The following is a 14,632-nucleotide window of genomic DNA, read 5'->3' on the forward strand; positions in this document are numbered from 1 at the left end:
CAGAATTTCTGGTCCGGCATTTTACGAGGCACAACTGTCTTTGAAGAACGCAATTAAAACTAATTACTTTGACGGTGACACCATCATTGCACCCTACTTCTCAGGATATCAATTTTTAACGTGCTACACCCAAGCCTGGTTATCATTCAAGTTTTACATAGAACCCTTTCACCCACACGTATGGAGTTGGGTCATAACTTTTCTATTCGTGGTTATCATCGTCACCGTGACGTATCAGAAGTTAGCATTTATCAAAACATCATTTTCGACTTGGCTCTTTGTCTTCGCCATACTTTGTGAAGAGGGAACTCCCATCCCACCAAAATTGGAAAGTAGGCATTTTATCCGGCTCGTTTTAGGAAGTTGGGCTTTAATTTCGTTAATTCTGACAAACTGCTACACCGGTTTGATGATTACCAAGCTGAACGCTCCTCTGCCAGATCAATCCGTCCAATATTTGTCAGACATAATCAGCCTTGGAGATGATGAGAAGCTCAATAAAAATGGACTTCCGCAATGGCAAAGTGATGCGAGCAGCCGTTATCACAAATATTGGGGCCCGGAAGGACAAAAATTATATCGGGGATTGGTAGAAACAGTTAAACATGAAAATCCCTATGTGTCATTGGAATGCTTTAAACTATTGTCCTTCCCAATAACGCGACGATACCTGTACACACCTAGTTTTGAGTTTTTCGACTTTTTGGGTGGGCTATATATTCGGTTTAAAAGGGAGATGGAATACAAATCTGTTCGTTTTACACGTTATGATGAAATGCTCTTGGGACTTTTAAATCCTCGTCATGCTCATGAACCGAACGGTATCAACTATTCAAATGGGACGGTGTACAAAGTGAAACAGCTTAAAGATTTGGTGGAGACTGATTTAGTGAGATGTGGGAAAAGCGTGTTAATCGCTAAATATGAGCAGATTGAGATGGAAGCGGCATTTTTCGAAAAGCATTATCCTATCAAAAAATGGGACAAAGGAAAAGATAGTGTTCAACCAGTTCTGGCTGGGATGGTTTTTCGCCACGCGGGAATCTCAATTGTCCCGAAGTATTACATGTCCCTCGTTGAGACAGGAATATATGGAAGGTTGGAAGTGGAGTTGATCGCTAGGACGATTCGAAACAGGGTTCCTGCGGTAAATTTAACACAAGGAAATTTCAAATCAAGCCTGGAAGGCGGGTTGGTGACGCTGTTCGTAATTTTAGGCTTCGTCTTGTTTTTTAGTTTGATTTGTTTCTTGATTGAATGTAGAAGGATGTTGGTAGGAAATCTATTGCCTTTAAAATCTAAGAATGCGATAAGTGCAGTGCAGATGCATCCTGTCAAGAGCTGAAAGTGATGGAAAGGACAAAATTTCTTTTAAAACTAAATTAGTAGGAAATCTGTAATTATTCTGAGTAACTCTATTACTAATAAATACTAATGCAGTTGCAAGTGGCACCCATGCATGCATGTATATATTTTCATACTCGTTTTCTGGATGAATAACTATGATCATGGGAAGGATTAGGTTAATTATTGATCTCAAGTATTTATGTATGTATAGAAAATAGTAATCGCATGCTCTGTTTATTTATTCAACATCCGCTTCGTGAATAAATAAGATACACGTGCGTTGTTCCAATATATTTTGTTTAATTGTAGAACCAATTTTGAAGTGGGTTTGTCGTACATTCATAAACTATTGGCTGTGTCATTTGTGAATGGTAAGTTATCATTGGTAACTGTTCCCAATAGTTAATTTTAACAGTTGGTAATGCTTGTGATAAATTATGTTTATAATAATACCACTCGTGTACTTATTTGGGAACTGAAATGCGGAGACTTACAAATATGCAGGGCATTTTTTCGGACCCGTCCACATATGCCACTATATAAACTGTTGAATTTTTAATGTAATTGTGTCTGCATTTATTACATATATTTAAGAATAATTACTTAATGGAAGGAAGTCAAATCATAAATAATTACTTATAGATAATCATCAAAGTAACAATAAGAAACCCAATTAAAATAGTTAATCTTGGAATTATCTTCTTACTACCACCGGATCCTTCAGGTGGACAATTTCTCTCAGTTTTTCGTACACTTCCTAAAAGCATTACATCAAGTCCTTCCATCACTAATGTAATTCCATATCCGCGATCTATCACATCTTCACTTGGACTTAAACATGTCGAATTCCCCTTATAATCAGGTTCTTCATAAATTAACCAACTTTTCGTTCCCACAATGAAATACGACTGCCACTGGGATATCCTAGTTGTAGGCCTGGTGTCAAGGAAATTTTGAAACGTGGAATTTAAACCGGGTTCGCCGTACAGGGTTAGATTAGGCTCATCTAGCTCATACGCACGACTGGACATTGCAATAACGTAGGGCATATCCATGGTTAAGGGATGACAGGTCGTATCGTAATCCAAAATGATCTCAGCGTGACAATAGATGCTGAAATTTTCTGCTGGTTGACATTCTTCGATTTCCCATCTGCACATAAATATTTCAGAAATGTAGGTAAATATTACAATTGGCAACACATAGATATGTGTAACTGTACATATATGCGTTCAACTCTATGATGTGCACGCACATATACACACTTATATGTCCGTTTTGTAATATAATAATTATGTATGCAACTTATATTTATAAAATTTCGTGTATTAAAAATACCCCACTCGATTTGTGTATATATTTTTCGGTTACATGCCGTATACTCGAGTCCCCCTGGTTACGTTGGGAGCATTACTATTAATCAAGTAATGCTCAACTGTTGTAGTTTCTGCTAATGGGATCCCGGTACAATTTCCGTTATCGAAGAGTCTAGCCCTCTGCGCCAATATTGAACCCGTAAGTACACAAATTGCAAAAAATAATTGTGACTTTTGCATTATTGGATAATTATGTAGGCTGCTAACTAAATATAAAAAAGAATAAATAAAAGCATGTTGTTATTTTGCTTCATGGTTAATTAATGTAGCATTATTTTCCAAGCTTTTATAGTAATCTGTTGATATTGTCTTATCTATCTGATTGTATATACATACATACATAAGTTCATGTAACATAGCCCTTTGATGCCATACATAATTCATCATCACATCCAGATCAACCTGACAACTTTCGTTTTTGCCAGGATAATGGATTACTGATTGGATCGCTTTAGTCCAAGGATATCAATAGTATCACTTGACGCTGATAATTGAGAACTTATCAATGAGAAGTCTGTAATTTTGATGTTCGTTGCACGTTTGAGATGATATATCGTCTCGAACATTCCCTCTAAACGTAAGATGGGAAACTAGTTGAGAAACCTGAATTAATCAACTTATGTAGTTCTAGGTACAAATGTGTATCCACATGTATGTATACTTTATGACAAAAATTGTATTATTATAAATTGGCATTTCTTAATCTCTGTTTACCATACTTTGCATCTCAATGCAAAGCCTATGTATATTATTCGACATATGTAATTGCAACTCAAAACTGTCAGTTCAAGTGGTTTTTCTTTAATTGCTACCTACATAGGGGCTTGTTTTATTTTAACAACAATACTTCCGTTGAGTTCAGCTACATAGGTGGGTTTTCCATGATTTATTCGTTGTATGAAATTTATCGCAAAATAAGTGCTAAAAAGATATCAGGGTTTTCCAACATTTGTAGGTAAATATGTACATGTTGATGCCTTAAATGCACCTCGGGATGACTAACTTTTGTGTGGATATGTATATGTAACAAATATGCAAGGATATTGTTCCCTGCAATTCACAAGGTTATTATAAATCTAAAAAATGTGGCAAACTTATAATAAGTCTTTATTGTCAAAAGGTAACAACGTGATAACATGCTGATTTCCAACCATTGACATTTAACTAAATACTTAATTAGTAGTATATTTAATTTCAAGCTTAAGATTAACATCTCCTTTTTAAAATATACGCCGTCAACTTGAATTTGAAGACATCAAGATTTTTTTCATCTTTAATTTCATTTGGTAGTTCATTCCAAAATTTTATTAACCTATATTTAACACTTTTTTCAAAGAGCACAGTTTTGTGTGGTGGAATAACGAAACAATTTGTGGACCTTGTTTCATGAACCGATCCATGAATAGTAACAAAATTTTGAAGTAATTTAGGAATATATATTTTATAATCATTTGTAAAACTTTTAGCAAAAAGGGAAAGATAGTAGTTTGGGTACTCATCTAACTTAAGTAAATTAAACATTTCATATAATACATTTATGTTAATAATACGTGGAGAAACCCAAGATCTGAGACAGTTATTTACGACTTTTTGGACGCGTGTTAAAGTGGTACTGGAAGATCCAGCCCATATTTGAATACCATATTCAAGACAAGACATTACAATTGCGTTGAAGATTAGATGAAACTTATCGGTAGGAATTTTCCTTTTGAGTTTCAGCAGATAATGAATACGAGGTGTAATTTTGTTAATAATTTTATCTGCATGCACGTCGAACCTTAACTCCTCATCTAACCAGACCCCTAAATATTTAAATTCAGAGACCCTGGTTATTTCAAAATTTACCGTTTTTATTGAATCCAAATGGGGTATTTTTTTCGTGCGACTATTTCTAAAAATCATAAAATGGGACTTAGTCCAGTTTATTTTCATGCAGTTTAAGTTACACCATGCATGCAGGATTTCAATCCTTTCAATTGCTATTTTTTGAAGTGTGTCAAAGTTTTTATGGGACACTAATGACGAAATATCATCAGCAAATACATCCTTGTGACCTTCAAGTTGGTCAATGCCGTCGTTTACATATAAATTAAATAGAATTGGTCCAATTTTTGACCCTTGGGGGACAGATGCATATATAGGGAAAGAATCAGATATAAAGTTCCCTAGTTTAATTTTAATGTGTCTGTTTTTCAGGTAATCCGAAATTATGACTATAAGGTATTCTGGCAAATGATAAATGTGACGCAATTTATCAATTAAAAGCTTGTGGGATATCGAATCAAAAGCACGAACCAAGTCAAAATATAAAACTAGTGTGTAATTGCGTTTTTCAAGTGTGTCATAAATTTTTTGAGTCAAATGAGTTAGTGCATGGAACGTAGAGTGCTTACTTCTGAACCCAAATTGTGATTCTGACTTAGCTGATAACTGTTAGTGACGCTCGACTATGCCCATGTGCTTTTACTAATATTTACTTCACGTTTTTGACGCTCTGCCAAGGAGGTCTATCACCTAAGAATAAAGCTGGGAAATAATTACCTTTAGTCATTAGAATTAATCTGCATAAAATTTTATGTTCAGATTCATACCAATTAAGACATTTTATTGACGGTTTAACCGGCAGCAGAACATAAAACTCGAAATGCATAAATACTGGGGCTGCACATATCTGTAAAGCATGTGCCACGTGACACAATTGTGGAATTCTTAACCAGCACCACCTTCCAATACTTTATGTACGGTCCAATTCAAGAGCAAGCCTATCTATATAGGTTAACCACCACTAATTAAATACATATGTAGGTATGTACATACTTAATCTTAAATTAAACTCGTATGTCAGTGCATTTTCATCTTTTGATGCCATCGCGAGCCATTAAATTTACTTCACATGGGAAGCCCGTAGAGCAGAAAATAATTGACATTGTGAGATTCATGTTAAAGAACTGAGACTAATTTAGCTTATCTGTAGGTACTCTGGATATTTCCCCAGACGGGTATAAACATTTTATAACATTGTTAAATATCTAGTATGTACAAACTTGTCTTCTTCATGACGTTTTTAAACGAGACAAGTAAATTTTAAAAGTCCAGACATACAATTTATGCAATATATAGAAGCTGCAAGGTATATTTAAGGAGCGACAATGACAATAATTATTACAGTTGATATGGAGAGTCGGCTTGAAATTGCAATATTAAGTAGCTGCCTGGTTTTTATTTATTAATCTATACACAAATTTAACTACGTGAATTAAATCCGCTTGCGATGTCAATGTCACACAAAAATTCTTACGAGCTGTCCTTTCTCGAAATATTGACTACTTCTGTCGCAAGAATGGGAAAGATCCCAGATCACATCGCAATTATAATGGACGGGTGAGCATCACAGATATTGAATGAAAGATCCGTACTTGTGTTTATATTAGATATATTCATTACGAATTCGCATGTTCGCATCGCAAAAATTCGACTAGTTTTCGAGGTGCACAAATTCGCAAATAAACTTTCGTGCAACAATTTTTTACGAACTACGAACTTTTTTGCGTACGTTGCTAACGATGCGAATTCGTTATGAATACCCTCATTGTTTTACAATAATGCTAAGTATTTACATTGCAATTTGTAACTAGAAATCGACGATATGCGCGACGTAAAGGCTTGGAAGTCTCAAATGGACATAAAGCTGGGTAAGTAGTCCTACAAATACGGTATGAGCCAGTATGAGGACTACATGCCTCCTGTTCTTCTATAGGGCTGACACCCTGTTAAATTTGTACCGCTGGGGAAATGCGCTCGGCTGCAAAGAGCTGACAGTGTACGCATTTTCCTCAGAGAATTACAAAAGATCAAAACAAGAAGTGGATTATTTGATGGAATTAATGGAACAGCGATGCACCCAATTGCTACAAGCCATGTATGTATATGCGCAAGAAAATCCCAAATTGAGATATATGTATGATTTACTTACTAAGATTATTAATCAAATCTAGCGAATCTCATCACGAATCAGATACATGCATACAAATGATTGGCAACTTGGATAATCTGCCGGAAAAGTTGAGACATCGGGTGGCTCACTTGATGCAGAGAACGAGACTTAATAAACCATATCGGCTAAATGTCGCAGTCGCGTACACAAGTTGGAGTATTTTTAATTAGATAATAATATATTTGTCTATTTAGCATATGTAAATATGTATGTACATACGTCTCCGTGTCTCTTAGGTCGTGAAGGTATTTTGGCAGGCTTGAAAGCTTTAATTGACAAGGATCAAGACAAAAATGACCCATCAGAATTGAATGAGTATATAATTCACCAATCTCACTCCTTGATGGATTTACGACCCGTCGACATGCTTATCCGAACTGGGGGTGACCAACGCCTCTCGGATTTCATGCTTTGGGAAGCGAGCCAGGCTTACATATATACATTTTACGCAGGTTTCATGGCCGGAATTCAATTTTGGCGAACTGATGCATGCGATTTTTATGTATCAAATGCATATGCGTAAAATTTCGGAAACGGTACTATTTTTTATCAGAAATGGTAAGTGATAAGATTCCAAGTTTTGTGAAATCTTCCATTAGGTGGTACCGTTTGAAATCAATGAGGGTGAAAATGGTGGAAGGATTCTGGAGAACTTGCGTGAAGAACGATGGGCGCTAGTCGAACAGTTGGCGAAGGATGACCTGCCAATAAAGAAAATTGAAAAGTTTACAAAAGCTGAGGAAAAAAAGTTTCTTAAAGTTGCGCAAACTTTGATGACATTCTGATCTTAATAATATTGTATTATTCTAATCTATTTCTTATTGTGTATATGCGCAATGCGCACATAGGTACAATTTGAATTAGAAACAATAAATTACACATGTCACATGTATGCATATTATTTTAGTAGTTTTTATGTTTAAACTAGTGCATACCCCTTATCGTAAGTAGATATACATACATAGTTGGGATAATAGGAAATTAATTACTCTCAATATGTGATAAATTACTAAACATTGTGTTAACTCAAATCCTTATTTCCAAAAAGTGAATCTTGGTTGACTTGGTTCATAATTAATTTATTTGATTTTTTAAATTTTAAGATATTACGATATTTACGGCGTAATATTCAAATTAATATTCAATATCTGCGTAATTAATATTCAAAACTTAGATAGTTTTATTTCTGCGAGCCAGTAGTTTTATTCTTTGTCTTAATTTTGATTTTTAATTTTGTGGAAGGCGACACTGCAGCCTTGACTTTGGCTGCACGATTTTTAGCAATACCAGCATATTTGCGAACAATTTTCTTGGTGGATTTGAATTTAAGAGTCTTTTTATTCTCCTTGTTCTTATTCGCCGTCTTCACACGCGACTTGGGTATTAGTTTCACCTCTGGCAATTTCAGGCTCGCAACGTACGAGCGTGAAAGTCCAAGTCCATGCAAAGTTTCAATCACCTATAAAATTTTGGAGGATATAAATATAAAATTATATATTAGTTAGAAAAATTAATAGTTCAATACAAAATTTCACCGATTTTGTCCGTACATTTTTTGACGCCCCGTTCCTCCACAGAAAAATCGCCATATCCCTCTGCAACCTGGAACAAGTTTGGTTATGCACCCGCCCAGCTATACCAAGTGCGATTTGCATTTCCATAGTAAAGTTGACATCCGCCGTCCTATAATTTCTCTGAAATAGAGCAAGCAATACTTTCCATAACAGAGGACACTTTGTCTTTACGAAAATCTCGAGATCTTTATTTATTTGTGTAAAGTTCAAATCTTCGGACCCAGTTTCGCCCCCGGTATAATTTAGTAATCCGTTCGTCTTGGTAAGACTGATCATTTGCTGTCGTAGCATTTTGCGAACAGACTGTGTAAATGAGGTGTGCTGCCGGACATTTTTGACGGATTCCTTAATCTGGGCACTAATTGGTTTAGACAATACGTCTTTAGTTTTAGTTAGTGGGCTCCATGTCTGGGTAGACACGGTGCGAGTATATTTCGGAGTTGCTGTCGTATTTTGTGAGATAGCTTCGTCTTTTTTCATAATATAATTCCCCAAGTAGCCTTCCGGGTTGAATGCTTTTCTCAATTTTTTGACTGACTCGTACACATTTTTTAAATGAGTAGAGCAAGGAGAGCACAACTTTCTCCGTTCTATAGATTTTGGTGGGGGAGGTGGCAGCGAGTGAAAGGTGTGTTGTAATAAATTCTCATCATAAACTACCCATTTTAACAAGTCGCCCACTTTGGGATCTACTCCGTTGATGAGTTGACATTTAGTTTGAGCCCGAGCTGACAGCGTTGGAGATTTCGCTGGGTTAAGATCATTATTGCAGATCATGCAAATACTTAGTTGGTTCCTGATTGGGGCTGTTGTAGTTGTCCGAGGATCTGCTGAGGTCTGGGTATCGTTAATAGGTAACTGTGACCCCAGATTGACAACTGGTGAAGGGAGTGGCGTTGATCTGGTGAGAAATATGAAAGTCACTTGTTTGAGAGGTTCTGAGTTATCGCTGGTCTTGCCTAGATTGGAAAATTAGCCTTGAATAAGAGCTTCTCACATGCGTAACCTAGAATTTTAACACCCAAATAAATGGAAACGAACCTGGATCATCGTTAGATGAACTTTCACTAGCTTTCACTTTCTTTTCCGGTGGTGGAGACATCATATCATCATGTTCTCCTGAAGTCGTATTCTTGTCAGAAAGGCTTCTTACATTGGTCACAATTAGGTTGGGGCCATTTTTATCTTCAAGGGATAAGTCTTTTTGGGAAGTATTTGGAATTTGATTAGTATTTTCGTTTTGCATCTATGTAAGCATTACGTCAGTTAAAAAACAGGTTAGAAATATGAAATAGTACAATATGAACAATATGTATAGAAATTTTGTATACTCTGCTGCAGTGAGTGCTGCTTAGTGCTTGGAATGTTATCCGTCAAATTTGGATTTTCTGGTTATAGTTGAAGTGAATTACTAAAATTGCATCCCAACAAAATGTAATTAAATAACTCAAAATATCATTATTATTTAATTGGAAACAAGGCAATTTATGTAATACATTGGCTTACTTACAATTAGCACTCCGATATGCTCTGACTTATCTATTATTGGGAAAAGATAACTTAAGCTGTGACGCTGATTTTAAAAGACGTAAATTCTCCAGAGAGCAAAATTATGACGAAGACAAAAAGAACCACATGTCCAACTGTTTCGTGTTTCGTTCCACAGTGTGTTTTGTATCATCATCCTCCAAAGAATCACGTTATGCAATTTCTCTCATGGAACCATATCCTGTAATGCAGAATCAAGAATGCTTTCAGAATATTTAATCCACACTGGTTTCAAAATTAAAAAGGGTTATGAAAATTACCTGCTCAGCTCATGTGAAGTCTGTGCAGTATGTTTTAACTTTGTTATTAGTCGTTCTTTATTATGAAACAACAACGCCCAAAACAACGTAAAATCGTGCTATGCTTATGCTCCGAGGAGCATCTGAAATACATATATCGGATGGTATATGTAAGTATGTACATGTTTGCATTCAGCAGCTGCAGAGCATAGCACATGCATAGGGTATGCAGATATATGGAGTCTACTGTATGTCCATCGTGAGTTGTCAGGAAAATAGAACCCAAACTTTGTGCGGTATTGCATTACATGTCTGTATCAAATAACAAAAACAACTGAATGAACAGGGAAACAGTGAGATGTTATCAGGTTCTTTTTCTGACCTTTTCAACAAAATATGTGAAATTGCATTTCTCTAGCTTTCAACATTCGTGATGAGATGATTTCGAGTTGGATGAACAATTCGTTCAATTCTCCGAGTACGGTTGAATTCCGTGATTTGCTTAAGTATTTGCAAGCATCGAAGAAAGTTCTTGGTTCAACTGTTATATTGACATTTCTCTTTTTTCAAAGTCTGTCTTTCCTCTGTGAAAGAATGGAGTTCACGTCGACTTACATAAAATACATATCAAGCAAATGACATATAGTTACGCATGTGTGTAGATTGATATTAAGTAAAATGAATTGTTCGTATATTGTAGGTGCTTATCTGCAATGTATAAAATTCTTTGAGTCATCTTAACCTATGCAATGTGAATATTACTGACTTATTGGTTATCCCAATATTTCATTGTTGAAGCAATAAATTCGTATGGATTTGGGTATGTAGGCTTCATATAAAGTATTAACATTAACATTAACATAAATAAAATTAAATATGTAGTAAAGGAACTAATTACCTTGTATAATTTTGTACAATTGTAACTGACAGTATCACTAACGGTCAGAAAGTAACGAAAAACTAGTCATAAACTGGTTAAATGTATACATAATATTTATTTCGTTGCATTTTATGTACATATCACACATATAAATATGTAAATAATGTTCGAAAATAAGTGTTGCAAAAATCAAAGATTTGTCGGTATTAATAGTTACCTTAAGCTAACTTAGCATATATAAATATGAGAGTAGCAAACTTATTCGAATTATTTACATCCATAAAATTAATAGAACGTGTGATATTTCGTTGTTTTTTGAGACTTAAAACTATGGATGTACGTATGGGTATCCGGAACAACTCCAAACGTTATGCACTGCTTACCTTGGCTAGGCAGCAGATAAAAATAGACGAAATGATTCCGGTCCAGCATCATATTAATAAATCACGAAACTACAAAAGAATTGTACAAACGTGAGTGTTTGCTGAACCTCCTTTTCTGGATTTTCTAGCCTCGGTCCTATGCAATTCGTAAGTACTTAAATCTGTGTCGTCGTCGGAGGCACGAAATATAATTATCATTTCTGTTTTACCGTATACCGACCATACATATACATGTAGTCATTTGACCTGGGGGTGATCGTGACCTGAGCCCTTTTACATATGTACTTAATTTAAACTTGGTCAGCTATATGGAAGGTCTTTTATGCATGCTTATTTATTTAAGGAGTATCAAAAAAATACTCTCCTAATTTTGCGAATTTCTTCATAACACAAGAATACCCTTAGGTTTTGGGTAGTTTGATATCAAACACAACTAGACTTACTTCTCTTTGTTTTATGTTTTCTAATTTCTTTTATTTGAGTTTTTCATAAGTGTCTTAGACTTTTAAAAGTTGTAGCTTCTATGGCCTAAAAATGACTGAAAAATGTTCATTTTTATAATTAAAAATACAGCCTACAATTTCCATTTCTAAAATGTCAAGCTTTAGGTGAAATCATGTTAAATTTGAAAACGAATAATCCAATAAATAAAAAACTTTCGCCCCCAAATTAAGTCTAACTCTGGAGATATATGCCCATGCCCATTGCAGTCTTCCTAGTGAAAAATTTTACATTAAGTATTACATAAATATAATGTTGCATAAATGTGTTACAAAAATAAACTTTTTTTTCACCTGGAGTTCATCTGGACAAATGTCTATACATAAAATATATTTCTGTACTTATGTATTTATATAGTTCGAAAGGCCCTAAAGAGAAATTGGAGGATACATTTCATTACTGATGGATTTTAGAATTATTTATTTACCAGGATACTGATGACAAAGTACAATGTATAGACTTCTAATTAAAGCTTCGTGACAATCTAGCTTCATCAATGTTGATGTAGACAATGCTTTCACCGTGCTTTCATTTCAAGACAATGAGTCGCTTCAATTCCCCAATTGTGTAGATATGCAATAATGATAGAAAATAATCCCTTTCGCTAACGAACAATCAGAACGACCCTCATGTTCCTGTCCTTCACGAAAAGCTAAAGCCCTGCATTTCCAACATGCACTTGAAGCACTCTGATCATGCTGGAATATTGCATTCCTTTCTCCGGGCAATAAATCATCTGCCTGATATGCAACAGTTCTTCACCATCCGAACAGCAGTAGGGTCTTACCCGTGAATTCGACAACATCACACGCTCCTCTTCTCTTTGAGACAGTAGAACCTGTCATGAATTGTACAAACTTGAGATTCTTACCTGCCTTGAAATCTAACACATCCGTCTCAGAGGACCATCAAACAGGAGATGGGAACTCAAACAGCACTTTTATATTGGTTTTTGTAACCACCTTGTCCTTCTCCTTTCTATTTGGCGAGATTTTTGTACTGATATGCATCATGAGAAAGAAGGGAATAAGGCAAAAGCAAGATTTGGCAAATTACCTTTTAGCAATTGTATTAATTGGATTATAATTTATTTAATACTTTTCAGGAGGTTACTTTCCACCCCCAACTTGATAAATTTGCACATATCATTGGTCCTCTCATTGTTAACGGTGCCCTATAGGCGACTCAGTCAACTGAATATAATTCCATGCAATCAAACCTCGTGGGGGTGTGGGCTCTGTGGGACATTGGGCAGTAAGAAGATTGTCTGTTTAAATATCTATGTACAGATTTCATATTTTTGTGAATGCTTATTCTAAATTCTTTAAAATCTTTGCATCGTAGGAGTATTTATCTGTCTCAATCCTCTTACAATGTCCACAATATTTTATGAGTTGACGAAACCAAGAGAAAGCACAAAGTCGGGATGGATTGCTATCTTCTTGTTTCCTTGGTTGACATCTATCTTTGCGTCAGTTCCAAAATACTGGTTCTACAGAAATGTTCCGACTGAAAATGTGGCTGGAATTGTGATTTGGTCGTGTGCTAGGGTACGTATTAAACGGAAGTATGGACGGAAATGAGATTCTTGTTGTTGTAGTAAAAATGTACCGGTGTACGTATGTAGGTAACATTTTTGGGGTCAGTATGGGCTCACATGGGATCCGAATGTTTCTCAGTGTTTTTAAAGAATGTTCTTCCGTCCATGTACATGTTTTACGGTGAGTGAAATACTTTCGAGATCCAATTTAATACTGCCGTACTTGGTAGGTACTGTAAAATCCGCAAACTTCTGAAAACTAGAAACTCTCCAAATTTTACAAAAACTTCCAGAGAAAATCAGCTTACAAAAATTTTTGTAAGCCCCTTTATAAATTACAACGTAGGAATCCTTTTGTTTCGAAAACAGTTTGAAAACTCATTTTCAAAACTTAAGGATTTTACGATGCATGTAACTGTTTGAATTGCATTATCCTTAATATTTGACATATTTAATGTTTTCTGTGTAGCTATGTGGAAAATTGGATTTAGACTGAGGTATCTTTTCCTTTGCCAGGTATGAAAATAAAATGACTAAATAAACTGATTTATCGCAGGTACTTGTAGTGCTTTGTTTGCTGATTTACAAAATGCATATATTTTATTCTAGGAAATTCCCCATACCATTCAGCTCAACAAGATCCGTCGAGTTCGCTTTGTTTTTTGTCACATGATATTTTTTGTCCTGACTTCAACACCTGTAGGAATTTATCACTTGGCAGTCGTCTTCTCTCGTCCACCGTCATCCTGCCCGGAAATCATTAGACCGGATGAAGCTCTTGGCATCACGTTCAGTGCATTGGTCCTTGTGCAGTTAATTGTCCAGCCGTTCTTTTATTTCTATAATGTGTTCGAAGTTCCTCTAGCAGATTATTTCGAAAACATTCTGACTGTGCTTACTTGCAAATCAAATTAGGCAACGGATGATAATCAACTACTAATAAAATTAATTTAGCGTTTTCTCCAAAACTTTCTTCAAGACTTTCTCTAACTTTCCGAAATCCACTTTCTTCTTTAGAGTACAAATCCAAGTTAAAGTACAAATTCATGGTCAACTCCTTCAATTAAATATTTAATATTTGTAGACACTCGAAACGAGCAAGGTTACAAATTATTGATGTACAAATTAATAATTGATTGTTTTCGATGCAGCAAATACAACTGGGGCTTTGGTTGGTATGTTGGTTGGCTAAAATAAATACGGACATATGAACCAATACAATGTGTACTGACTTTTAGAATTTCATTTTA

General features: G+C 35.3%; 4 protein-coding genes across 8 annotated transcripts; 2 read left to right on the forward strand and 2 right to left on the reverse strand.

Annotated features, from left to right (window-relative positions):
* Window positions 1-1,899: 1,899 nt before the first annotated feature.
* On the reverse strand, window positions 1,900-3,322 carry LOC110842133. 2 transcript variants are annotated; one of them, XR_002547302.2, is made up of 2 exons: window positions 2,686-3,322; window positions 1,900-2,499 (listed from the first exon to the last, which is right to left on the reverse strand). XR_002547302.2 is itself a non-coding variant. In XM_022087845.2 (2 exons), exons 1-2 carry the CDS (start codon window positions 2,901-2,903, stop codon window positions 1,980-1,982), a joined length of 705 nt encoding a protein of 234 aa, XP_021943537.1. In that variant the 5' UTR covers window positions 2,904-3,310; the 3' UTR covers window positions 1,900-1,979. The 2 variants fall into 2 exon arrangements, 1 of the variants encoding a protein (XP_021943537.1); XM_022087845.2 differs by having other exon boundaries at window positions 2,719-3,310.
* Window positions 3,323-5,847: 2,525 nt separating this feature from the next.
* LOC110861231 (dehydrodolichyl diphosphate synthase complex subunit DHDDS) lies at window positions 5,848-7,484 on the forward strand. 3 transcript variants are annotated; one of them, XM_035859069.1, is made up of 6 exons: window positions 5,848-6,104; window positions 6,359-6,415; window positions 6,481-6,642; window positions 6,719-6,873; window positions 6,954-7,253; window positions 7,317-7,483. In XM_035859069.1, exons 1-5 carry the CDS (start codon window positions 5,995-5,997, stop codon window positions 7,238-7,240), a joined length of 771 nt encoding a protein of 256 aa, XP_035714962.1. In that variant the 5' UTR covers window positions 5,848-5,994; the 3' UTR covers window positions 7,241-7,253; window positions 7,317-7,483. The 3 variants fall into 3 exon arrangements, with proteins under 3 accessions (XP_035714962.1, XP_035714954.1, XP_021966059.2); XM_035859061.1 differs by having other exon boundaries at window positions 6,954-7,484; XM_022110367.2 differs by having other exon boundaries at window positions 6,719-6,867; window positions 6,954-7,483.
* Window positions 7,485-7,491: 7 nt separating this feature from the next.
* LOC110855755 lies at window positions 7,492-10,230 on the reverse strand. Of its 2 annotated transcripts, XM_035859055.1 has the most exons (7): window positions 10,100-10,229; window positions 9,802-10,020; window positions 9,623-9,702; window positions 9,333-9,537; window positions 9,081-9,250; window positions 8,268-8,411; window positions 7,492-8,176 (listed from the first exon to the last, which is right to left on the reverse strand). In XM_035859055.1, the coding sequence occupies exons 4-7, from the start codon at window positions 9,535-9,537 to the stop codon at window positions 7,898-7,900; spliced, it is 798 nt and encodes a 265-aa protein (XP_035714948.1). In that variant the 5' UTR covers window positions 9,623-9,702; window positions 9,802-10,020; window positions 10,100-10,229; the 3' UTR covers window positions 7,492-7,897. The 2 variants fall into 2 exon arrangements, with proteins under 2 accessions (XP_035714948.1, XP_021959849.1); XM_022104157.2 differs by having other exon boundaries at window positions 8,268-9,250; window positions 10,100-10,230.
* A 2,407-nt stretch (window positions 10,231-12,637) lies between these two features.
* Window positions 12,638-14,589, forward strand: LOC118433688. Its single transcript, XM_035845876.1, has 5 exons — window positions 12,638-13,096; window positions 13,187-13,392; window positions 13,470-13,563; window positions 13,852-13,898; window positions 13,992-14,589. The coding sequence occupies exons 1-5, from the start codon at window positions 12,847-12,849 to the stop codon at window positions 14,295-14,297; spliced, it is 903 nt and encodes a 300-aa protein (XP_035701769.1). The 5' UTR covers window positions 12,638-12,846; the 3' UTR covers window positions 14,298-14,589.
* Window positions 14,590-14,632: the final 43 nt, after the last annotated feature.

This window comes from Folsomia candida, unplaced genomic scaffold, assembly GCF_002217175.1.
Source record: "Folsomia candida strain VU population unplaced genomic scaffold, ASM221717v1 Fcan01_Sc001, whole genome shotgun sequence".
Classification (NCBI taxonomy): Eukaryota; Metazoa; Arthropoda; class Collembola; order Entomobryomorpha; family Isotomidae; genus Folsomia; species Folsomia candida.

Coding starts and splice junctions, on each gene's coding strand:
- LOC118433688 (XM_035845876.1), top strand. CDS start 12,847: ATGCATCATGAGAAAGAAGGGAATAAGGCAAAAGCAAGATTTGGCAAA. Junction 13,097..13,186: donor GCTCTGTGGGACATTGGGCA/GTAAGAAGATTG, acceptor TTTGCATCGTAG/GAGTATTTATCTGTCTCAAT. Junction 13,393..13,469: donor TGATTTGGTCGTGTGCTAGG/GTACGTATTAAA, acceptor GTACGTATGTAG/GTAACATTTTTGGGGTCAGT.
- LOC110855755 (XM_022104157.2), bottom strand. CDS start 9,537: ATGCAAAACGAAAATACTAATCAAATTCCAAATACTTCCCAAAAAGAC. Junction 9,251..9,332: donor TTCATCTAACGATGATCCAG/GTTCGTTTCCAT, acceptor TTTCCAATCTAG/GCAAGACCAGCGATAACTCA. Junction 8,177..8,267: donor GGAACGGGGCGTCAAAAAAT/GTACGGACAAAA, acceptor AAAATTTTATAG/GTGATTGAAACTTTGCATGG.
- LOC110861231 (XM_035859061.1), top strand. CDS start 5,995: ATGTCAATGTCACACAAAAATTCTTACGAGCTGTCCTTTCTCGAAATA. Junction 6,105..6,358: donor ATCGCAATTATAATGGACGG/GTGAGCATCACA, acceptor ATTTGTAACTAG/AAATCGACGATATGCGCGAC. Junction 6,416..6,480: donor TCAAATGGACATAAAGCTGG/GTAAGTAGTCCT, acceptor GTTCTTCTATAG/GGCTGACACCCTGTTAAATT.
- LOC110842133 (XM_022087845.2), bottom strand. CDS start 2,903: ATGCAAAAGTCACAATTATTTTTTGCAATTTGTGTACTTACGGGTTCA. Junction 2,500..2,718: donor GGGACTCGAGTATACGGCAT/GTAACCGAAAAA, acceptor ATTTATGTGCAG/ATGGGAAATCGAAGAATGTC.